Source organism: Mustela erminea, chromosome 3, assembly GCF_009829155.1.
Source record: "Mustela erminea isolate mMusErm1 chromosome 3, mMusErm1.Pri, whole genome shotgun sequence".
Taxonomy (NCBI): Eukaryota; Metazoa; Chordata; class Mammalia; order Carnivora; family Mustelidae; genus Mustela; species Mustela erminea.
In genome coordinates this window covers 93564887-93589343 of record NC_045616.1, presented here as the reverse complement: position 1 = coordinate 93589343, position 24457 = coordinate 93564887, and the positions used below count along the sequence as shown (strand labels likewise).

Here is a 24457-nt window from a genome sequence, read left to right as displayed (position 1 = left end):
AGCACAATTTCTTAGGGAACAGCCTGTCATCTAGCAGAGGCTGGAACACAACACTTACCAAAGTACCGTGAGCCTTTTATCTGCAGCTGTAGCATCAGGGGCTAAGTAATTCTTTAGCTTCATAGTGTATCTGTGAGTTAAAGCAACAAACAAATTACACAAAACATAGTACTTCACCTTGATCTTAGGACTTCCTTAGTCCTCAGAACATTAGAACCCAACCTAAACAAAGGCATAAATACCCATTGAAATATCTAATTCTCCTTATCCCAGGACAATAAAGGATTAAGATCCTTCACAGCTTTACTGTATACAGCTGTATCAGCCCCTTCCTAGATGAGCCAAAGAAGTAATAGTGCCAATGATATAGCAGCCAAGTTTTCCCACTTACTTGATGAGCTCCACTGTCTCTGAATACATAGGGAATGGGGATTTGGATTCCTGAGCATTTTTCTCTAATGCATTCCCACATTCAATGAAAGATACCACAGCATCAAGATAGTATACAGCTTTCTCAAACCTATCAGACTGAAGAAAGGAGAATAAGGGTAATGAGAGATATGCTGATGTACTATGAGAACAAACAATAAATGAAAATTTAAGTTAATTTGATTAAATAAATAAATGTCAGAATGTTTACATACCAATGCATCAGCATTGTGCTTTAGCTTTTTTGCTTCTTGTAAATAATGGTCTGCTGAATAATTTCTGCAATGTAAATTTTTATAGTAAATAAAACAGTAAATGTTTTCTTAAGATATTACTTGTCCATTTTCCTCTCTAGCATCCCTCAGTTTTCATGTCTTCAAGTAAAGAAAATGACCCATTACTAAACATTCAGTTCCAGGTTTTCTGACAAATGTTTTTATTGGGTTAAGAGCATAATTTGTGTTGGCCAACTCACGACAAACTTTCTACTTAGGAAAACAGAGATCAAGCTCCTTAGTATTTATTAAATGCTAATTTTCCCAAGTTGTTTGAAAGATTTGGAATAAAAGGAATGTGTGGGTAAGAGAAATAACCTTTTAACAAAATGGATGAAAAACCTCAACACTCCTCTACTTATTTAAGAAAGCCTCCACGTTAAACAGGGTACCAGAGCAGTCAGGTTCTACTTGAAGGCACCTTACTCGCATCCCCTAGGAGTCATAGAGCTCAGTTAAAAAGGAATTCTACCTGGACTAGTAGAGTGCCTTTCAAATTAAAATCTGAATGTTCTATGGAGCACACCACAAGTATGAATTCTTCTGGTCACTGACAGGAATTTTTACCAGTTTCTTATATGCTGACTGGAATGATTTCTCCAATGCATAAAAAAAAACATTTCTCTCACCTGTCATCAAAGGCAAGCTTTGTTCTCCGAGGCTTAGAAGCATCAGGAGTTGGTGTAGATGAAGGACAGTTAGAAGAGCTATTTGGAGCCTTTTCCTGACCAAAAAAATATATAATGTTGAAAATACATAATGTTGGAAAAGTATGCATGTTGAAAATTCTGAGGTGATTAAAATTAAACTGAAAGTATTTTTTGAGCCACTAGTAGAAAGGGAACAAAATTCCACTGCCTTTAATAATTAATTTTCTTGTTACAAAATTTTTAAACTTCAGAATATAAAACCCCTTTTTACAGAACAGGTCCATTTTATATAACTAAAAATATTCACTCTAATAGCAGAGGTCTATTATGTACCAAGCAATGAACTAGACACCAGGTAAAACTTAAGGAAGATACAACCTACTTTGAGAACAGGAGTACTGCTTAAGACAAAATTTACCGATAATTACTGGTCAATGAAAACAGCAATAATAAGATCTAACACTATATGCTTACTACTTACCAGGCACTAAGTTAACTAGGTACTTAGCACAGTCATTAATCTTTCCACAATCTTATTGGAAGGTATACTGCTTTGCGGACAAAGTAAAAAGCAATGTCAAGGAGGGTAACTCACCCAAATTCAAACAGCTTTTAAGTGGCATTCCTGGAATTTGGACTTTAAATCCAGATCTGTCACATTTTAAAAGGTTAGACACTTCCTTTCCTAAACTTTATTGCACCTCCTATCAACATAGCCCTTTATGTGGGGACTGAGAGTCTGTCTTTTCAACTGCTTCCCTACATACACTTTCCACAACAAAACACAAAGTAAGCAGAATATATCCTATGATGCATGTTTCAACATTAAAAAACCCAATCGGGGCGCCTGGGTGGCTCAGTGGGTTGGGCTGCTGCCTTCGGCTCGCGTCATGATCTCAGGGTCCTGGGATCGAGCCCTGCATCGGGCTCTCTGCTCCGCAGGGAGCCTGCTTCCCTCTCTCTCTCTCTCTCTCTCTGCCTGCCTCTCTGCCTACTTGTGATCTCTGCCTGTCAAATAAATAAATAAAATCTTTTAAAAAAAAAATAATAAAATAAAATAAAATAAAATAAAATAAAATAAAAAACCCAATCAATATATAATTGTACTGCTTATGCTAAAAAATCTACTGAAAAGGAACCATAAACCATTTCTTTTCTTAAACGATAACAGCTTTTCAGTTCTACCCAATACAGCTTACCTCAAGGAATGAAAATAAAAGCCTTGGGATATGAGAAAATACTATGCTCTCTATAGTCAAGTTCCCATGTTTCTGAAATGGCTTCCTGCATATTATGATGGAATGTAACATTACTAGGCCAGTTTTCCCTCTATGTTTTCTAAGTACTTCCACAATTGCGTAATTATGCTGAAGGAAAACTGAAATTACTAAAATTACGTTCAGAAATTGTCTACGTATTTTAACATACTTTTCTTATATAAAAATTATATGCATGGGATTTGTAAAATCACTGTGTGGTTATGGAGGTTAACTAAAATTACCGTACTGGGCATTTCACAATATATCATATATTGGATCACAGTGTGCACCTGAAACTAATGTGTTATGTATCAACTATATCTCAGTTAAAAAGAACTGGCAGAAGTAAGAGGGGGAAAAAAGACAAATCTTGTATGTTTGTAGAAAAATGAACAAAAGGACAAAGTCATCAAAAACAGCAGCATAAAGAAGGTTTGAAAAGATGATTACTCTAACTGAATTACATAGATTCCGTGTCTACAATATATGCAGAATACACATGCTTTGCTAACAAAACATTACAAAAATCTACATATACCATATACCATACTCTCATAAAACAAATCTTATTAACAAATTTCAAAAGACTGTTACTATGAAGATTACTTTCAAGCCCCAATGCAATTAAGGTAGCAACATGAATCAGAAGACTACTAGCAAATCTCAGTATGTTTGGAAATTGACTAACATTTTTTTTTTTTTTTTTTTTTGACTAACATGCTTTTAATAACCCATGGGTCAAAGATAAAATCACCCTGGAAATTAGAAAAGATTTTAAACGGAGTTATTAAAACACACCAAATCTTCTAGGATGCATGTAAGCAGTATTTAGAGGAAATAATACAGCCTAACTGCTTATATTAGAGAAAGAAAAAAAGGCTTAAAACTAATTTAAAGATTAATGAGCTAAATATCCATTTTTAAAAGTCAGTAAACAGAATAGCAAAGCAAAAAGAAAGAATAAGAAAGGAAATCATAGGGGTGCCTGAGTGGCTCAGTGGGTTAAAGCCTCTGCCTTCGGCTAAGGTCATGATCCCAGGGTCCTGGGATCGAGTTCCACATCGGGCTCTCTGCTCAGCAAGGAGCCTGCTTCCCCCCCACCTCTCTCTGCCTGCTTCTCTGCCTGCCTCTGCCCACTTGTGATCTCTGTTAAATAAATAAAAATAAAATCTTAAAAAAAAAAAGGAAATCATAAAGATTGTAAGTTATTGAAATAGAAAACAAAAATAAACTACAAAGAATAAACAGGTAAAAGAGGCTATTTTCTGAAAAGACAAGGAAAACTAATAAGCCTCTGATGAGACTGATCAAGGAAAAAGGGAAATGGCACAGAGAACTAATGTTAAGAACAAAAGGGGAACCTAAGTAGAGATACCAAAGCATAGTAAGAGACTGTAAGAGACAAAAGGGGAACCTAAGTAGAGATACCAAAAAGCATAGTAAGAGACTGTAATGAACAACTTTATGGAACCACATTTCAGATATATGGTAATATGAGCAAATATGCAGAAAAAAACAAAATAAAAATTATATGTAATTTTGGTTTTCCATTATATGTAATTTTCCTTTTGCTAAAATAAGAAAAAGCGTATCTTCCAACTAAATTACAGATTCTCTTTAATAAACCCATTTATAATCGCCTAAACTGCAAATTGCCAAGACTAACATTAGTGATTTTAGTAATTGTTAAAAGCCCTAATATCTCGAAATCAAAGTGGTCAGGGCTTATATTTTATTCTCTCAATAACAACAGAGTACCAAATATCTACATTTGATCCAACAAATATTTCCTGATTACCCAGTAAGCTAAGCAGCAATGGAGAAAACACAAAACAAGATACAAATCCCTGCTTTCAAGGACCTGACAAACCAATAAAGAGGAGACACAGTTTTACCTATGAGAGCAAAAAAACCAACGAACAGGTGCGCTCACTTAAAGAATATATTTAAAGAAAGAAGATGGTTACACATGGGTGGCTCAGTTAGGCCTCTGACTCTTGATTTTAGCTCAGGTCATGATCCTGGGGTCGAGGGATTCAGCCCCACATCGGGCTCTGAGCTCAAGAGGGAGTTTGCCTAAAATTCTCCCCTGGCCCAACTCGGGCACACACTCCCTCTGTCTCAAATAAATATATATTTTTTAAAGATCTTACTTATTTATTTGACAGAGAGAGAGAGCATGCAAGTCTGGGGACTGGCAGGCAGGGAGAGACAGAGGGAGAAGCAGCACCCCCCACCCCCCCACCCCCTGCCCCTGCTGAGCAGGGAGCCTGCTAAGGGGCTTAATCCCACAACCCTGGGATCATGACCTAAGCTGAAGGCAGGTGCTTAACCATCTGAGTCACCCAGATGCCCACAAATAAATCAATCTTTAAAAAAGACAGAGAGGATGGTATGAAATTTTAAGAAATAAGCATTCAGGCCTCAAATCCCATAGGTGAAATATGGAAAATGGAGACAGAGCCAGTTAGCAGGTAGACACAGAACTGGGACGGTGAAGGAGGCCAAGAGGACACTCAGGCTCCTTAAGGACACTAGGACTAACCCTCTAAACTACTACATAAGAGTGTCCATGTGGAGAAAAAGCCATCTGTATATCTCAATTTTTAACTGTTCACAGTTAAAATCACATCAATTTTAAAGACTTCATTAAACTGCCACATTTAATAAGCACGAGTAACTATCTTTAATGGTCAATTTTTTCAACTCTTAAACCTTTGCTTACTCAAGTCACAAATAACAACCCAGTGAATTTTATCCTTAAAAATCTAGATGTTTTCTTAATTTTGTCAGAGTTTGCTCCCGATCAGTTTAGAAAATAATGTAAATAACCTGGTAGATAAAGTGAGGGTGAAAGTCTAATAAAGTACAGCCTTGAAAGAACTTCTATGATCCACTTCTCCACCCATAAAACATGAAGAACAGTCCCCTATATTAAGATTATGCTCCAGGAACAGTTCCAGTACTAGCTCAGCTGAAGAATTTTCTCCATGAATCAAAGCCAGATTGGCTGCTTTATCACTTTATGTAATACACTTGCTTGTAAAATCTAATTCTAAAAAATCCAAAGCCAACTTCAAATCACAGACAACTCAACCATAAGAACTGGAGAAATTTATTTTTTTTTAAGATTTTTTATTTTATTTATTTATTTGACAGAGAGAGAGAGAGAGAGACAGAGAGAGATCACAAGTAGAGCGGCAGGCAGAGAGAGGAGAAGCAGGCTCCCTGCCAAGCAGAGAGCCCAATATGGGGCTTGTTCTCAGGACCCTGGGATCATGACCCCAGCCAAAGGCAGAGGCTTAACCCACTGAGCCACCCAGTTGCCTCAGAGCTGGAGCAATTTATAATTAGATCATAATTGACTACTTTCTTCCAAAATCAACTTTTCCAATTATGGGTTTCTGTCTTAATACGCACCTGGCCAGGTGAAGTACTGCTTTCATAGTCTCAGGTCAATTGCATACGCTAGTTATCAAGATTATGACATTTTGAGAGTAAAAATGCACAGGCCTATAAATTTAATGAGAGCTTTACAAGATCATCAAAGCACAATGCCACCTCGGAGAATTCCTAAGGCAATGAGATTGCTTTTCAAAAGGCTCACACTCCCAATGCCTTACCTTGACCTCCTTCGAGCTACTGGAAGTCTTCCCTTCAGTCTTCTTCTGCTTTGATGTGGAGGAACTGTTTTTGCTGCTGCCACTATTCTCCTTGTTGCTATTATTACTTGATTTTAAAGAAGATGACTGACTAATAGTCCTCTTCCGAGAGCCATGCTCTGTTTTTGGATCTTTTGAGGGAACAGGCCCCGTGGGAGACGGCAACAAATCCTTTTCTTTTGCAGAACTTTGTTTAGATGACCTGCCAAATCAAACAAAAGCCTTCATTTCTCTAACAACATCATATGGGGGTGATGGATTTTTTTCTATTTCTCTCTGCCTGCTTTCAAGACAAATTTATTTCTCCCTATTTAAGTATTAGGACATATGATTTCTACAAAACAAAGTAAGAGTGTACATTTCATGAGGACAGGTATCTTACCTGTTTTCCACCCCCTGGCTGTATGTATACCCAGTACCTAAATATTGGCCTGCCACACAAGTATTCAAATAAATATTCGTAAATATTGAACTTCGTAAAGATACGAAGTTCCTAAGTTAGAAACTGGTCTCTTGACAGATCCAGATAAGCTTATCATCTAGCCAGAAAGTGGTAAAACTTTAATTCTTATCCTGTACTCAACCTTACTCCACTACACAAAGAAGAAAGGAAGAAGAGACTGAATCTTAAAAACTTTCCATTGCAATTAGCTAACAGCTTCCTCCTCTACTACTGGCTGGTATATGTACAACATTTACATGGACATGACATACAGAGCACATTACAAAGTACCCAATGGCAAATGACATACACATATTAACACACGTGACATGTTTTGGGGACATACTCTCTGTTGCTGGATGGCTTGTGACCTGCCGAATTCTTGTCCTCTGTTTTGGGTTTCTTGCTGTCATTGGCTCGGGTATCATCTTCATTCTAGATGAAAAAAAGAGAAAAGCAACTACTATATTTGATTTTTATTCGTCTAATTTCAGTTTCCAGCAGGAGTCACCTTCAAATAATTTATCCCTGATAAGTTCCAGAAAGAAGATAAATATGAAATGAAAGAATTCATTTAAATAAGGCTCAGTAAACTGAATTTCAAGGCTGAGAAGAAGTCTCCTATTTTAGATAAACAGAGCCCAAACACTGAAACACATTTCCTACAGTCTTTTAGGTGACATCTTTTCATCCTAATTAATTTGGGGTGTGTGTGTGTGTGTGTGTGCGTGTGAATTATAATTAAGATATAATTCATATACCATAAAATCCACTCTTTATACCATAAAACCCACTCTTTAAAAGTTCACAATTCAATGACTTTTAGTATATTCACAGAGGTGTACAGCCATTACTGCAAATAATTCTAGAACATTCTCGTCATCTAATAGACAACCTGTGCCCTTCAGCAGGCATTCCCCCCATTCCCTTGACCCCAGACTCTAGTAATCACTAACCTATATATTTGTCTTTATGGTACTGTCTATTCTAGACAGTTCATATAAATGGAATCACATTTGTGGCCTTTTGTGTCTGGTTCCTTTCACTTAGTAGAATATTTTTCAGGTTCACTGTAGCATGTATCAGGATTTCATTTGTGGTTATACCTGTATATATTCATTTTATGCATGTATCACACTTCTTTTTTAAAAAAATTTTTTTTAATTTATTCATTTGATGGAAAGAGATCACAAGTAGGCTGAGAGGCAGGCAGAGAGAGAGAGGAGGAAGCAGGCTCCCTGCTGAGCAGAGAGCCCGATATGGGGCTCGATCCCAGGACCCTGGGATCATAACCTGAGCTGAAGGCAGAGGCTTTAACCCACTGAGCCACCCAGGTGCCCCTATATCACACTTTTTTATCCATTTATCAGTTAATGACCATATGGGCTGTCTCCACTTTTGGCTAATATAAGTAATACTGCTGTGAACATACAAGTGTAAGTCTCTGTGCAGACATTATTTTCACTTCTCTGGGTATGTACCTAAGTGGAATGGAGTGGAATTGCTGGGTCATAAAGTAACATTGTGTTTAACTTTTTTTTCTTTTTTAATATTTTATTTATTTATTTATTTGTCAGAGAGAGAGAGTAAGCGAGCACAGGCAGACAGTGGCAGGCAGAGACAGAGAGAGAAGCAGGCTCCCTGCCGAGCAAGGAGCCAGATGTGGGACTCCATCCCAGGATGCTGGGATCATGACCCAAGCCAAAGGCAGCCGCTCAACCAACTAAGCCACCCAGGCGTCCCTGTGTTTAACTTTTTAAAGACTGCCAAAACTGTTCCAAAGCGGTTACCTATCATTTTATATTCTCACAGCACTGTATGAAAATTCTAACTCCTCCACATCTTCGCCAATACTTGTTACTGTCCATTATTTTTTATTATAGCCAGGCCTAACGATTGTGAAAAATTCTTTTTGCTGAAACAAAAGCTGTGAGACCATGTATAACTGCCAAAGCTACCTTCCTGACTGAGTCTAAGTTTTCCTATTGCTTTAAGTATCAGACCTCACAAATCCAAAACATTCTGCCATAACAAAAGAATCTGTTCTCTACACCAACGATTAAAAGTGGACACATAAAAACATGATACAAAAGAATCTACATCCTTCATTACCGTTGGCTGAGATTCCCCTCTCAGTACCATCTGCTTTATCTTCAAGAACTGTCCCTGACACTTAATTTTACCAAAGCCCATAAATCTCAAAAATCATTACCAAGTTTCTAGACTTGATCCTGATTTTATAAAATCAAAATCCAGGGGCATCTGGGTGGGTTAAAGCCTCTGCCTTCAGCTCAGGTCACGATCCCAGGGTCCTGGGATAGAGCCCCGCATCGGGCTCTCTGCTCAGCTTCCTCCTCCCCTCTCTCTGTCTGCCTCGCTGCCTACTTGTGATCTCTGTCTGTCAAATAAATAAATAAAATCTTTAAAAAAAAAATCCAACTTACACGTGTTGACATAAAAAGGATGGGAGGAATAAAACATGCCAATGAGATATGGGGAAGGGAAAGAGTGTGAGCAATTCTTTTAGAAGGGGGTTTTCCATTTTAAGTTATATACTATAGAATTTTAAACAAAAGAATTAAAAAGGCATTCTATATTGTATTTCTTTCTTTTTTTTTTTTAAAGGAGATCTTTCCATTTCTTTTTTTTTTTTTAAAGATTTTATTTATTTATCAGAGAGAGAAGGGGGAGAGAGCAAGCACAGGCAGACAGAATGGCATGCAGAGGCAGAGGGAGAAGCAGCTCTCCGCCGAGCAAGGAGCCCGATGTGGGACTCGATCCCAGGACGCTGGGATCATGACCTGAGCCGAAGGCAGCTGCTCAACCAACTGAGCCACCCAGGCGTCCCTCTATATTGTATTTCTATATTTTATAAAATCTTTTTTTAAGACTTTATTTATATTTTATAAAATCTTATAAAGAATATGTAATATTTTTCAAGCACCAGAGGACCAATTCTCAATTCCATTAAGCTCCTTAGTTTTCTAAAGAGCATAGTCCATTGTTTATAAGCTCTTACTTCATATAAGTCTATGTATTAAATCCTGCAACAATGTCCAGCAACTTGAGGTTGTAGCTCTAGAGGGGCCAGCAGCCTAAACTGACCAGCCGAAAAAGCTTCCCTATACTACAATAATGGAAACTCATTAGGGATATCACCCAAAGTAGTAAGCTTCAGTTTTCTATAAATCCAAACTTTTAAATATCTTCAATTTTTGAAGAGTCTAAGAAAAAAGGGTATTATTCTAGTTTGTTCAAATATACTTCATCATCTGTACAATGTACTGTGGTCTTAAGAAAATGAGGAAAGACCTCCAGCTCACTTCATTTTAAGAAAATGCTTTATTATTTCTATCCTCTCATGTGAGACTCTCAAGGTCAGCTGGGATTGGGTTTTTGCTCTGAGTCTACCTGGTACAACTATTCTGGTACCTATCTGTCCACCTGCTCACCTCTTTGGTATTATATGATCATATTCACACATACGTATCAGGAGAAATCATACTATTCTTCTTATAAATCATTAACATTTACTTTCCTCTAAAAATTTCTCACTAGAGCTGAAAGATCAAACTCTTTTTCCCAAAGAATCCCTGTCTATACATGAAAGTTGTTCAGCTCTTTTCATTACATGTCCCTTATCTTCCAGTCATAGACATCTGTGGGTTTTCACATCTCCTGGGTCTAAAAAGGCTGACCTTCAACATATACCAAGCTTCACCTCTAAATCCAAATTACCCCAGATAAATCTAGGACAAGAGCTGGCCATGTGCGAGCGAATGTATTTAGTCGTGAACTTGTAGACATGGGTGTTCGAAAAGGGAAATAAGCTGGAGCACAGATCTGTACAGAGAACTGGTAAGTTCCTAAGGATGTGTCCAAATTGGTGAATCAATCTGGAAGCTGGAATTAGCAGTTTAAAAGGTGTGACTTGGTCTGGGCATAAAAGAGAAGGGAATGTTAAAGGTTGTCACAACCTGAAAAATATATATCCCAACTAAAGACATTTAAAATCAAAAAAACGTTAAGAACATTGTGAAGGCCAGTTTGCAATCCCTGCTTTACTCTCACCTCCACCCTGGCCAGCACATATGCTAAACAGAAGCGCTGGCTCATTTCTTACTGGATGAGAAACTAAAGGAGACAGGCAGAGAGAGGCTCACTGGTCCTCAAGAGACGGTTCGGTCTGGAGCCTTCCCAGGGTGTCAGGCTCAACCTCTATTTTCTCTCCTAGCTATGACTCAACCAGGTATTTTCTGGCTTACTGAGATTTCCACTGCATTTCAGATTCTGATGTTTAAAAACAAAACAACAAAAACTCTTTACAAACCTTATGTTTCCTCTTGCCTTTGTTGGAAACTTTTTCTGAGGCTTGTTTCTGAGCCTCTCTTGTGTGCTTTTCTGGCACATTTTTCTTTTCCCCCTTGGGTGGCTCTGTTTCTTTATAAGGCTTTCCTGGTATTCTGGTCAAGAGATTCAGGTCAATCTTCACAATAAGTGGATACCTGTCATCAGGCTCACTAAGGGGTGAAAGAAGTTCCTTCTCTTCCATAGGAGAGAACATTCGTTGCCGAAAAAAACTATCTTCTTCCTCCACTGAGGAGGGTTTCACGGGAGTCCTGTTACTCTCAGGGTACTTAGGAGTTTGTGAGGAAGGAGGAAGACTCTCACTTTCATCTGAATCTGAGGATGAGGTATCTGTTTCTATGATTTCCCTTGATTTCTGGGAAGATTTACTCGTTGACTTGTATTTCTTTTTCTCTGCAGAAGGTCGAGGGGAAGATTTGGACTCCTTTTTAATATTGGGTTTCCTTGAGCCTTTGGTGGCTGCTTTATGTCTGCTGGAGGGCATGCTGGAAGCCATGTCTACAGGGGTTTCGCTTTCTATCTTCAGGCCTCCCCGGGGCTCTTCAGCAGTTGCCTTCTCAGCCTTTTTGGGTTGTTTTTTGCCTACAGTTCTCCTCTGTGTTGTGCTGTCACTCTGTGCAGGGGACTTCTGCCTCCCTCGCCCACTTTCTGATCCCTTTTGTACAGTTTTGGAGTCTCGTCCAGGAGTAGCAGAACTCGTTTCTTTAGGTCCACTCGGATCAGGGTAGCTATTCCCAGTGCCCTGTTCTCGGCCTTCCTTTTTATAGCCTTGAGATGATGGGATGTTACTATCCACAGAAGAAGCTGGTGACACTTTATGTGGGTTCACCTTATTCAACCAATTATCAAGTTGCCATTTGTTTGTTGGTGGTGGTTCAGGCTGAAAAACAGAGAAATAAGCATGCTTTTGTCAATAATGAAGCTTCTCCCCTCCTCAACGATCTCAAGGAAGACGAAAAAGCACATCTAAGACCACAAAGGCATCTGCTATTCACAGTTCTGATTGAACTAAAGCAAAGGGCTGAATATTGACTGTCAGAGCTCTTATCACTTGAATGCGAAGGTAAGCCTGATATTACATAGGATCCTTAAACATTAAAGATGGCTCAGTCGTTAAGCATCTACCTTTGGCTCAGGTCATGATCCCAGGGTCCTGGGATCAGGCCCTGCATCTGGCTCCCTGCTTGGTGGGAAGCCTGCTTCTCTCCCCCCCACACCCCCTGCTTGTGTTCCCTCTCTTGCTATGTCTCTCTCTGCCAAATAAATAAATAAAATCTTTTAAAAATAAACAAACAGGTGGCATCTAGGTGGCTCAGTAGGTTAAAGCCTCTGCCTTCAGCTCGGGTCATGATCTCAGGGTCCTGGGATCGAGCCCGGCGTTGGGCTCTCTGCTCAGCGGGGAGCCTGCTTCCCCCTCTCACTCTCTGCATGCCTCTCTGCCTACTTGTGATCTCTGTCAAATAAATAAGTAAATCTTAATAAATAAACAAATAAACAAACAAACAGACATACACTAAAGATTCCTATCAGGAACCTAACTTCAAAGGTAAAATTACAAAATGACCACAGCATATACTTAATACCAAAAAGTAAACAAATGATGTAGGTACTGATAGAGATTTTTAACCTTCTTTTACCAACCTATAGTAAAATTATAAAATATAAGACTCCTTTTATTCACAATAACTACTTAACATGAATTACCATGCTGAGATATAAAAAGAGAGCCTAAACTAAACCAATCCAGTATCTTAGGGACTGGAAATATGACCTCAAGTAATTCCTAATCTAGACTGAATGTTTGTTCAAATAACAGTGAAACTAAGTGTCTAAGCTTCCTCTAAGATACCCAGTTCAATTTCTTTTCTTTTTTTTTTTTTTTAAAGATTTTATTTATTTATTTGACAGAGAGAAATCACAAGTAGATGGAGAGGCAGGCAGAGAGAGAGAGAGTGAAGCAGGCTCCCTGCTGAGCAGAGAGCCCGATCCGGGACTCGATCCCAGGACCCTGAGATCATGACCTGAACGGAAGGCAGCAGCTTAACCCACTGAGCCACCCAAGCGCCCCACCCAGTTCCATTTCTTAACCTTCTTTCCCTTCACCTTTTGTATTTGGAATAGGTCTTAAGTGGCCATCACCAGGGGCCATGGGAGGCCTATGGAAGACACCCTGCCTCCCTCTCACCTCAGGAGATGCACTCTGGGATGGCTCATTTGCCTCACTGTCACTGGAGCTACTTTCACTCTCTGAGTCAGATCCAGAGCTGCTTTCAGATCCACTGTGGCTGCTAGAATCATCCCTGGAGTTATCAGCGCCTTCACTATTATGGTGTGAAGGTTCAGAGTTACTAAAAAGAGATAAAACATATAAATGACCAGAAGTTTTTTTTTTGTTTTTTTTTTACAATGACAGCAGGAAAACACCCAAATCTGACAATCAACTTTATTTAAAATGTTTACTGTTTGTTATGCTGTTACAGGTCTATGAATCCAGAATGTCATTTATAAATGAAATACTTTCTTAAAAAGTTTCTAATATGCTGCTCAGCCATTAGCTCTTCCCTTTAAAAAAGATTTCTACTGAGGTATAACTTATATATCACAGAATTCACCCATGTTAAGTGTACAATTCAATGATTTTTAGTTAATTTACAAGGTTGTACAATCGCCACTACAATAATATTTACTCTATAAGGTCGATTATAATATTACTATAATGCTATCAGGTGATACCCACCCCTCCAAGTAAAACAAGAAATAAAAGGACGCGTACCTTCCTGGTGTACTTCTTGGCATTGTCTTATCACAATCCTAAAAGTAAAATATGAGAGGGAATGCAAATGAATAAATAGCACTCTATCTGCTTAATGTGAAAATATCTGAGATTTTTTTATTAATTTTTTTTAAGATCTTAATTTATTTGACAGAGATCACAAGCAGGCAGAGAGGCAGGCAGAGAGAGAGCAAGGGAAGCAGGCTCCCTGCTAAGCAGACAGCCCCATGCGGACTCTATCCTAGGACTCTGAGATCATGACCTCAATCGAAGGCAGAGGCTTAACCGACTGAGCCACCAAGGCACCCAATATTTGAATTCTTAATAGAACACTAGCAGCTCTAATGTAGCCTCAACGTTTACCTATAACACTTAGGACACACTGTTGTTACCTAAAGAATAATTAACTGCCATGCTAAGATGAAAAGCTTTGTTAAAAGTTCTTGCCAATAATCTCACGTTTCATGAGAATATTCTGATTCATGATTAAGTAGTATGGAAAAGCCAATTTAAAAATAAAAAAAGGTTTAAAGACAGAGCAGAATATAACAACATTCCACTGTCAGAAAGCAGTAAGGAGCTTATTTTAAATAAATGAATCATGTATGTATCATTGGATTCTAATATTTATAAAATACAATGCAGGGGTGCCTGGGTGGTTCACGGGGTTAAGCCTCTGTCTTCGGCTCAGGTCATGATCTCAGGGTCCTGGGATCGAGCCGAGCATCAGCCTCTGTGCTTGGCGGGGAGCCTGCTTTCCCCCCCTCTCTTTTGCCTGTGGCCCTGCCTACTTGTGATCTCTCTGTCAAATAAATGGATAAAATCTTAAAAAAAATACAATGCAAACCAATACTGTACGAAACTGGAAATTCATAAAGCAGTAGACACACCTGCTCCCCATCGCTGTCTTCACTGCTGCTTAGTTTTAAGTCATCTTTTAACATGCTAGAGGGAAAAGGCAGAAAGAGTTAGTAATTTTCTAACAGTGTACCATGGCACACCAGAGTATTAAATAGCTACGAATCATTCTAGAAATAATCATGGTGGTAGACAAAGATTTATTTTTAAAATAACAAAAAAAAACCCAAAAACAAAGAAAAGAACCGGGAAGTCTTACTCTGGTGTGCTTCACAGCCAGGGTAAAAACTGAGAAAGGAGGAAGTAAACATTTCAAAAGCTCTCACTTTTCCATAAGTAAAACATGTAACCTTCTTTTCAAATTAAATAAGCCACCTTCTACAAACTCTTATAACTCAGTTGTTATCTCTATTTTTCTAACTGCATCCACACCCATTCATTCATATTAAAACAAATGATCATACTCATACCCAACAGTCCACTAGAGATAAAACTCCTAGAAAAAGGAAGATAAAATGAAAGTATCAGCAATTCTCTTTCAGTGTCCCTCATATTCCACGAAGAGATTCATACAACTTCGTAATTGTGAAAACCAGAAAACCAGAACACAAAATCCAAGCACTAGTTCATAAACGCCTTGGTATGAAAGACGACTGTTCTCTGGAGAAGTAACAATCTGGGGTAAGAAACTTAGCTATAAAATAGAAATGACCACGTATGAACTAAAAATAAACTCCAGGTTCTAAATCTTCCTTGATTAAAGTTCAAATAAATTAAAAAAAAAAAAAACACACACACACACAAATAAATTCTGTAAACTGATAGTTTCTGAAATTCATTTTTCAAAGTAAAATTACACATTTAAATTTCCCTTATGGTCATAAAATCAACATTAAAATAAAGAATCTGAGTAATGACCCATAAAATATTCTTTGCCTTTTTACGGGAGAATAAAAATTAATACAAAGCTTAGGGAAAACCACTAGAAAAATGCTTAATTTCTCATTACTAATAGTTCTATTACCTTTCTTCTTAAAATCTCATGACAGTCTCCAATCAGTGGAAAGGAAATCTTCTTTCACTCCAATAACTACTGATACTTTCCCCTCAAAGCTTACCCTGAGTGTCTATATCTGATCCCAAATTCAGATTATCCCCTAAAAGATCACCTTAAAACAAAGTAACCGGATGATTACAGAACTATGAATAGTGTTTTAAGGCTGGCCCAGTTAAGCAGGACAGAAAAAAAGAGTTTTCTTTTGGACAAGGGCTTAGTGCATCTCTATGACTGATATCCTACAAGGAAATGTACTTACTCTGAATTCTCTCAGCCCTTATGATTTAATAATGGCAGTTCAATGAACCTGTTCACACACATGGAGATGTCAAAGCTTTTACCAGACGGCTCAAGGTCCTGCATGTTTTTGTTCCCTCAGCAACCAAAGTGATTCACACATACATGGTAGGCTTTTACCGGTTCTTTGCATACAAATAAATATGATAAATATGAATATAATTTCAATTCTGTAGCGGGGGGGATTTCTTGCATTCACATAACTTCATTCTCAGTTTTTCCTTTGTTCAGCGTTTAGAGGCTGAGGTTTTCAGTACAGGTTACAGGTTATAGCTTCGAAAGCTAGCACTGCGGCCATAGCTTCTTCAGAATTTTCTTTAATCACTGAATTAACTTGTCTTAGGAATTGAGGAGTACATTTCTGAGCTGGAATTTATTATCATCCAACATATTAGCCTGATTACATTTTGATATATATTCCTGGTTTTACCTACAGAAGGAGGAAAACTTAAAAGACAGTACAAACTATGCTGACTTAATATTCTACACAAAGCAGTTAAATGGAGGGCTTACTAAGAATCCTGTATTGTTTGGTCTTCTTTATTAAAAACGAAGTATCAACCTACCCACAAACACTCTAAGAGATGAGAAAAACTATAATCTTAGAGGAGGTGTAAGCAAATTAAGGCAAGTTAAATAGTTAAAGTTTTATTGGAACACAATCGCACCCACAGTCTATATTTGCTTTCATACCACAACAGAAGGGCTGCCTGCCTAGTTGGGACAAAAATCATCTAAGCCCCTAAGGCCTAAATTATTTCACTGTCTGGCCTTTTACATAAGTTTGCTTACTCCTTCCTTAAAAGATTAAATACACATATTTAAGTGTTGGGCTAATATATACACACTACAGACAGACTCTCAACAAAACAGACAAACTTATTAAGCAATAAACTTACGATTTAGACTGGTGTCCATTTGAAGTTTTAGAAGAAGGATTGTATCTTTCTAGAACAAAAGAATGCAGAAATTAACAACTACAGTATGGCCATTTAGATCATAAAATATGTATCGGTATACCTTCAAAGAAAAGTAAATCAACACAAGATGGAATTTGTCCCTCCATCAAAATGGCAACACTTCAAAGTCCAATAAATAGAAGATACTGCAAACAGGCATGCTCAGAAGCTGTATGAAGGATTATAAATTCATATAATCTCTTTGGCAGGCAATCTGGTAATATTATCTTATGGATACTGGAAATGCACATATCCACTGATGCAGCAATTAGGATGAAAAAAAATTTACCTTACAAGTATATCTGGAAGAATACATAAACACACACTCACACACAGATGTTTATCATAGTATGATTTGTAACAGCAAAAACTAGAAACATGTCTATCAAGAGGGATCTAGTTAAATTATGGTACATTCATACAATATAACACAATTTTCATGTTAAAAAGAATGAGCTAGAATTTTTACACTGATATAGACATAGTTAAGTGAAAAACACAGTAATAAAGAGTAGGAGAAACTTATGATCCCATCTGCCAATAGTTAGTTATGGAGGGAGGAGGACAGAACTAAAGAGGAGACATTCTTTTTTCTTTTTTTCTTTTTTTTTAAGATTTTATTTATTTGACAGAGAGAGAGAGAGAGCGCGCACGCACGCATGAGAGAGGAAACACAAGCGCAGGGAGTGGGAGAGGGAGAAGCAGGCTCCCTGCAAAGCAGGGAGCCCTACACAGGGCTCAATCTCAGGATGCTGGGATCATGACCTGAGCGGAAGGCAGATGCTTAACAACTGAGCCAGCCAGGTGCCCCAAGATGAGACATTCCTAGAAGATTTTAAGATAGAAAATGTAAACTTTGGGGGGCACCTAAGTGGCTCAGTTGGGTTAAAGCCTCTGCCTTCAGTGGGTTAAAGCCTCTGCCTTCAGCTCAGGTCATGATCCCAGAGTCCTGGGATCGAGCCCCACATCGGGCTTTCTGCTCAACAGGGAGCCTGCTTCCTCCACTCTCTGCCTGCCTCTCTGCCTACTTGTGATCTCTGTCAAATAAATAAATAAATAAAATCTTAAAAAAAAAACAACCCAAACTTTCTGGCCTATAGCTATTTTATACATATCAACAATGGTGGGTCCCTTTTTCCTACAACTATAGCTTTAGGGCAGAACCAGTGTAGATCTATTTACTAAAGAAGTTAACTGTTCTTGGCAAAAAGATCATTTATTTTGTTGTAGAGCTATATGGGGAAGCCTAGATATTTCCAAGGTTCCTGACCTTGTCACTATCAATTCACATAGCCAACGTCTCTTGGGACCAGACTTAAATTCCCTAAGGCTAGGGTGCTTGGATGGCTCAGGTGATCCCCCAGGATCCTGGGATGGAGCCCCGCCTCAGGCATCCTGCTCCATGGAGAGCCTGCTTCTCCCTCTCCCTCTGCTCTCTGCTCCCCTCTGCTTGTGCCCTCTCTCTGCAAAATAAATAAAATCTTTTTTTTAGAAGATTTTATTTATTTGACAGATAGAGATCACAAGCAGGCAGAGAGGCAGGCAGAGAAAGTGGGAAGCAGGCTCCCTGCTGAGCAGAAAGTCTGACGTGGGGCTCAATCCCAGGACCCTGAGATCATGACCTGAGCCAAAGGCAGAAGCTTAACCCACTGAGCCACTCAGACACCCCTAAAATAAATAAAATCTTTTTTAAAAAATTCCCTAAGGCTATTATACCCTCAAGTTCTTCTCAGAAACTAAGACACGGGGTGAAAGGGGGTTCTACAATGGCAGACTTTCTTCCCAGACCTAAAGACCCAGCAAAAATAAACACACTGGGGCGCCTGGGTGGCTCAGTGGGTTAAAGCCTCTGCCTTCGGCTCAGGTCATGATCTCAGGGTCCTGGAATCGAGCCCTGCATCAGGTTCTCTGCTCCGCAGGGAGTCTGCTTCCTCCTCTCTCTCTGCCTGCCTCTCTGCCTAGTTGTGATTTCTCTCTGTCAAATAAATAAAATATTTAAAAAAAAATAAAATAAACACACATCTTCTTTATCCGTTTGTCTGCTGAAGGGCATCTTGGCTCCTTCCACATTTTGGCTATTGTGGCCACTGCTGCTATAAACACTGGGGTGCATATGGCCCTTCTTTTCACTATATCTGTACCTTTGGGATAAATACCCAGTAGTGCAATTGCTGGGTCATACAGTAGCTCTATTTTTAATTTTTTGAGGAACCTCCACACTGTTTTTCATAGTGGCTGCACAATTTGGATTTCCACCAACAGTGTAATAGGGCTCCCCTTTCTCCACATCCTTTCCAACATTTGTTGTTTCTTGCCTTGTCGATTTTTGCCATTCTAACTGGTATAAGGTGGTATCTCAATGTGGTTTTGATTGTAATTTCGCTGATGGCTAATGACGAACACTTTTTCATGTGTCTGTTAGCCATCAGAAAGGATGAATACCCAACTTTTGCACCAACATGGATGGGACTGGAGGAGATTATGTTGAGTCAAGTAAGTCAAACAGAGAAAGTCAATTATCACATGGTTTCACTTATTTGTGGAACATAAGAAATAGCAGGGAGGACATTAGGAAAAGGGAAAAATGAAGGGGGAGAAATGGGAGTGGGAGACAAACCACGAGAGACAATGGACTCCTGGAAACAAACAGGGTTTTAGAAGGGAGAGAGGTGGGGAGATGGGTAAGCCTGGTGATGGGTATTAAGGAGGACATGGACTGCATGGAGCACTAGGTGGTGTTATATGCAAACAATGGTCATGGAACACTACATCAAAAACTAATGATGTACTGTATGGTGACTAACCTAACACAGTAAAAAAAAAAAAAAAGAATAACTAAATATAGACACAGAAAGAGAAGAGCTACAGTAAGCTACAACCCCTTCCGGCTTATAATTTAACTCTCACAGAACCAATTACCTTCAAAAAGGAGACAGGAAGATAGAAGAATGGTTCTTGGGTTTATAAGGTACCCATCAAACTGAATTCATGAACTCTGAACTTCAAATATTTAATAAAAATAGTTAATTTTGATCACCATCAATCTATAATTCTTCATTTTTAAATTTAATTTAAACCAAGATTTGGTTTAACTCATTACTAATAAAAACTGGGATAAGACATGTGAAGGAATTGTAAAAGCAATGTACAATAAGACCATGAGAAATGAATGCTCAATAAAAAGCTTAACTTGAGAACTAAGAGGAAAAGAAATACTCACTTTGTTCTCCAGGGCCGAAACTGGACTGCTGAGATTCCTAAGAAAAAGGGGATTATAAAATTATATAGTGGCATTAAGAGAAAGGTTCATAGTGACAAATGCTTCAAATTAAACTATTCAATTCCAGCTAATTCAATGAAAGATCTGTTGAGCTCCTAGGAATACAGAAAAGAACAAAACACTGAAAGAATTTAATGATCACATATGATGGACTTCAGTAATCATGTGGTCAATAATGAACTTTCCCAAAAGTCACTACAAAAAGCATCAAGCTACCTAATAGTTCCTCTTTATTATTCATTTCTTTTCAGCAGCATCCACGGTACTCATATTTTGATTTAGGGTAATCATATTCTAATTTAGAGCCCCGGGGGAAAGCAAATGACTTCAATTTAAGATTCTTGATCTTAAGAAAATGTTTAACAATAACAACAACAAAATAATAGTAATACTAGGGGCACCAGGGAAGCTCAGCTGGTTAAGTGTCTGACTCTTGATTTCGGCTGAGGTCCTGATCTCAGGGTTGTCAAATCGAGCCCTGTGTCAGGCTCTGTACTGGATGTGGAGCCTGTTTAAATTCTCTCCCTCTCCTTGGGAAGGGGAGTCCTACATCCAGCTTGAGGCACATGCTTTCTCTCTAAAATAAACAAACAAACAAACAACCTATACTACAGTAAAAAAAGCTGTACAACCTATATGGACTCAAAAAATACCACCTTTATGAACTAAAAACCTCAAATGTTATTCACACATCATTTTATTACCTTCCTTTGCCTGTGCCCAATATCTTACAAACAATTAGCAAGTTGAGGAAAAGACTGTCATATACTCTTTTTAAGCTGTAAGCTGTATACTAGAGTCCAGTGTCTAGCACTCAGGAAATACCAATAAGAAAAGAAGCCAAAACGTCACTCTCAGGGAAAGAAACATGGCTTTTCAAACTCATCTTACATGATCACAACCCTTTTCACATGTGTAAATTATGCATTTTTCTAGGTTGAGTCTGTAGTATACAGTATAGTATTAAAATTATACAAACATCCCTAAAAGCCTACTTAAAAACAAACACCATCTGGGAGCCTGGGTGGCTCAGTTAAGCATCTGCCTTCAGCTCAGGTCACGATCCCAGGGTCCTGAGGCCAAGCCCCACATTGGGCTCCCTGATCAGCAGTGAGTCTGCTTCTTCCTCTGTCTCTGCCTGTAGCTTCCCTGCTTGTGCACCCTCCCTCTCTCTCTCTCTCTGACAAATAAATAAATAAAATCTTAAAAAAAAAATAAGCACAATCTTTAATGACAGAAACATCTGTGAAAGAGAAATCCACATAGTATGAATTTTTTAAAATACAGTTTCACTGTTTAAAAAAACACTGTACAGGCGCCTGGGTGGCTCAGTCGTTGAGCATCTGCCTCGGGCTCAGGTCATCATCCCAGGGTCCTGGGATTGAGCCTTGTATCGAGCCCCATATTGGGCTCCCTGCTCAGCAGGAAATCTGCTTTTCCCACTTGCGCTCCGCTCCCCCTGCTTGTGTTCCCTTTCTCGCTGTGTCTTGTCTCTGTCAAATAAATTAATAAAATCTTGAAAAAAAAAAAAACCCAAAACACTGTAAAAAACATCTGTGGTCAAATGATTTCAACAAGTGTGCCAAGAGCACCCAACAGGGAAAGAATATGCTTCTTAACAAATGGTGCTGGGACAACTGAACAGCCATATGCAAAAGAATGAAGCTGGATCCTTACCTCAGACAGTATTAAAAAAATAACTCAAAATGGATCAGAGACCAAATGTAAGGCTAAAACTACAAAACTCTCAGAAGAAAATTTACAGTCAAACTTTAATGATCTTGGATTTGGCAAAGAATTCTTACATATGACACCAAAAGCAAAAAACACAAAAGAAACAGATAGATAAAATGGACTTGAGCACAATTAAGAACTTCTGTGCTTCAAAGGACATCATCAAAAAGTGAAAAGACAACCCAAAGAATGGGAAAATTTATCTGCAAATCATGGATCTTTTAAGAGATGGCTATCTACAATACATAAAGAGCTCTTACAACTCCATGATAAAAAGACAAGCAATGAAAAAATGAGCAAAGGATCTGAGGAGATATTTCTACAAGGAAGATATACAAATGGTCAATAAGCACATGAAAAGATGTTGTTCCACATCATTGGTTATGAGGAAAATGCAAATCAAACCCACAATGAGACACCACTTCACACCTACTAGGATGACTAGGATAAAAAACACAGATAATAGCAAGTGTTGACAGGAATGCACAGAAAATCAAAGCCCAGCAGGAATGTAAAGTGGTATAACTAGCTCTGGAAAATATTCTGAAGTTCCTCAAATGATTAAACATAGAGTTACTATATGACCTTGCAATTCTACTCATAGGTACATAACCAAGTGAAACAAAAACATTATGTCCATACAAGAACTTGTACACAAATGTTTATAGCAGCATTACTTCACAATAGCCCAAAGCTCAAAACAACTTGAATGTCCATCAGCTGAAGAATGTATAAACAAAATGTGATATATATCCATAAAATGGAATATTATTTGGCCACAAAAAGAAATGAAGTCCTGATACCTGCTACAACTTGGAATAACCTTGGAAACATTATGCTAAGTGAAAGAATACAGTTGCAAAAGGCCATATATGGTAAGATGCAATTTACATAAAATGTCCAGAAAAGGAAATATACAGAGAAAAAGAACAGGTGAGTGGTTTTATTTATTTATTATTTTTATTACTTTTTTATTTATTTGAAAGATCGCAAGTAGGCAGAGAGGCAGGCAGAGAGAGAGGGAGAAGCAGGCTCCCTGCTGAGCAGAGAGCCCGATGCAGGGCTCGATCCCAGGACCCTGAGATCATGACCAGAGCCAAAGGCAGAGGCTTTAACCCACTGAGACACCCAGGCATCCCAAGGTGAGTGGTTTTAAATAGCTGGGAGGGAGAGGGAAAGTGGGTAATAGATGAAGAAGAGGGAGTTTCTCTTTGAGGTGATAAAAATGCTCTAAAATTCAATGTTGTGACAGTTGCACATGTCTATAAATATACTCAAAACCATGTAATTGTATACTTGAAATGGGCAGAAGGCATGGAATGTGCATTGTATTTCAATAAAGCTATTAAAAAAACTATAGAGCAGTGGCCAAGGTCATGCCTGTGAATTGTTTTAAGATGCAAATAATCCTCCACCCCCTTGAACTGCCAATTATCTTATACTTATTTACCTGATAAATGACCTAAAAGTTAATAGCCTGAACTTTAAGTCATCTCTCCTTGTCCTCACCTCTGACAATAGTCAGTCTGCTGGTCTCCAAATGCTAGTGGATTCTGTCTCTAAAACATTTACTAGGGCGCCTGGGTGGCTCAGTTGGTTGGATGACTGCATTCAGCTCAGGTCATGATCCTGGAGTCCCGGGATCGAGTCCCACATCAGGCTCCCAGCTCCATGGGAAGTCTGCTTCTCCCTCTGACCTTCTCCTCACTCATGTTCTCTCTCACTGTCTCTCTCTCAAATAAATAAATAAATAAAATCTTTTTAAAATAAATAAATAAATAAATAAATAAAACATTTACTAAATGCAACATCTCTTCTCCATCTACACTGCAAAGACTTCAGGTCCTCACATTTTTCAATTTACAAAGGCCATCTAATGGATCTTTCTGGCTGTAATCTTCACTCAATTCTCCTTCACTCAACTACAGTCTTGAGTTAATCTTCCTAAAGCCCAAATTCTAGTATGAGTCATTACTACTACTTTTATGGAGCCTTCAATGGCTCTTTGTTTTTCCTAGGAATGAAAGCCAAACTCCCTGACATGATATTCACTCATATACCTAAGTACTGGAAAAACAAATGATAAATAAAAACAAGGAGCTTATATTCATGGAACTTAACACTCATCAGTATAATGTCAATGACTATCTCTGCAACTGTTCATGCACATAAAGGTAAAATGGTTAACTGTGATAAGTACAACGAAAGGCAAATACATACACAATATTATATAAGAGCTTACAATTGGGTGTGCATGAGCATGTGAGTGAATGGGTGAGTTAGTGAGAGTGAGAGAGGGAGGGAGAGGGGGAGAGAGGAAGACAGACAGATCTAGCCAGGAAGATGAGCAAAGACTTCCCAGAGCAAGTGCCATTTAGGTTAAGACCTAAACTAGGTAGCAAGTAAACTGGGAA

At 38.4% G+C, this 24457-nt stretch overlaps 1 protein-coding gene across 3 annotated transcripts in view; it reads right to left on the bottom strand.

The window, feature by feature from the left end:
* The window catches only part of AFF4 (AF4/FMR2 family member 4), a 94654-nt gene that overhangs the window by 13243 nt on the left and 56954 nt on the right, over nucleotides 1-24457 (bottom strand). For all 3 annotated transcript variants that reach the window (XM_032336735.1, XM_032336734.1, XM_032336736.1), the window contains 12 exons: nucleotides 20250-20286; nucleotides 16970-17018; nucleotides 14749-14803; nucleotides 13859-13896; nucleotides 13271-13433; nucleotides 11048-11965; nucleotides 7064-7152; nucleotides 6237-6477; nucleotides 1334-1428; nucleotides 645-708; nucleotides 392-528; nucleotides 59-130 (listed from right to left, as the gene is read on the bottom strand). In XM_032336735.1, the coding sequence (XP_032192626.1) occupies nucleotides 59-130; nucleotides 392-528; nucleotides 645-708; nucleotides 1334-1428; nucleotides 6237-6477; nucleotides 7064-7152; nucleotides 11048-11965; nucleotides 13271-13433; nucleotides 13859-13896; nucleotides 14749-14803; nucleotides 16970-17018; nucleotides 20250-20286 (1958 nt within the window). The remainder of the gene's footprint in view (nucleotides 1-58; nucleotides 131-391; nucleotides 529-644; nucleotides 709-1333; nucleotides 1429-6236; nucleotides 6478-7063; nucleotides 7153-11047; nucleotides 11966-13270; nucleotides 13434-13858; nucleotides 13897-14748; nucleotides 14804-16969; nucleotides 17019-20249; nucleotides 20287-24457) is intronic.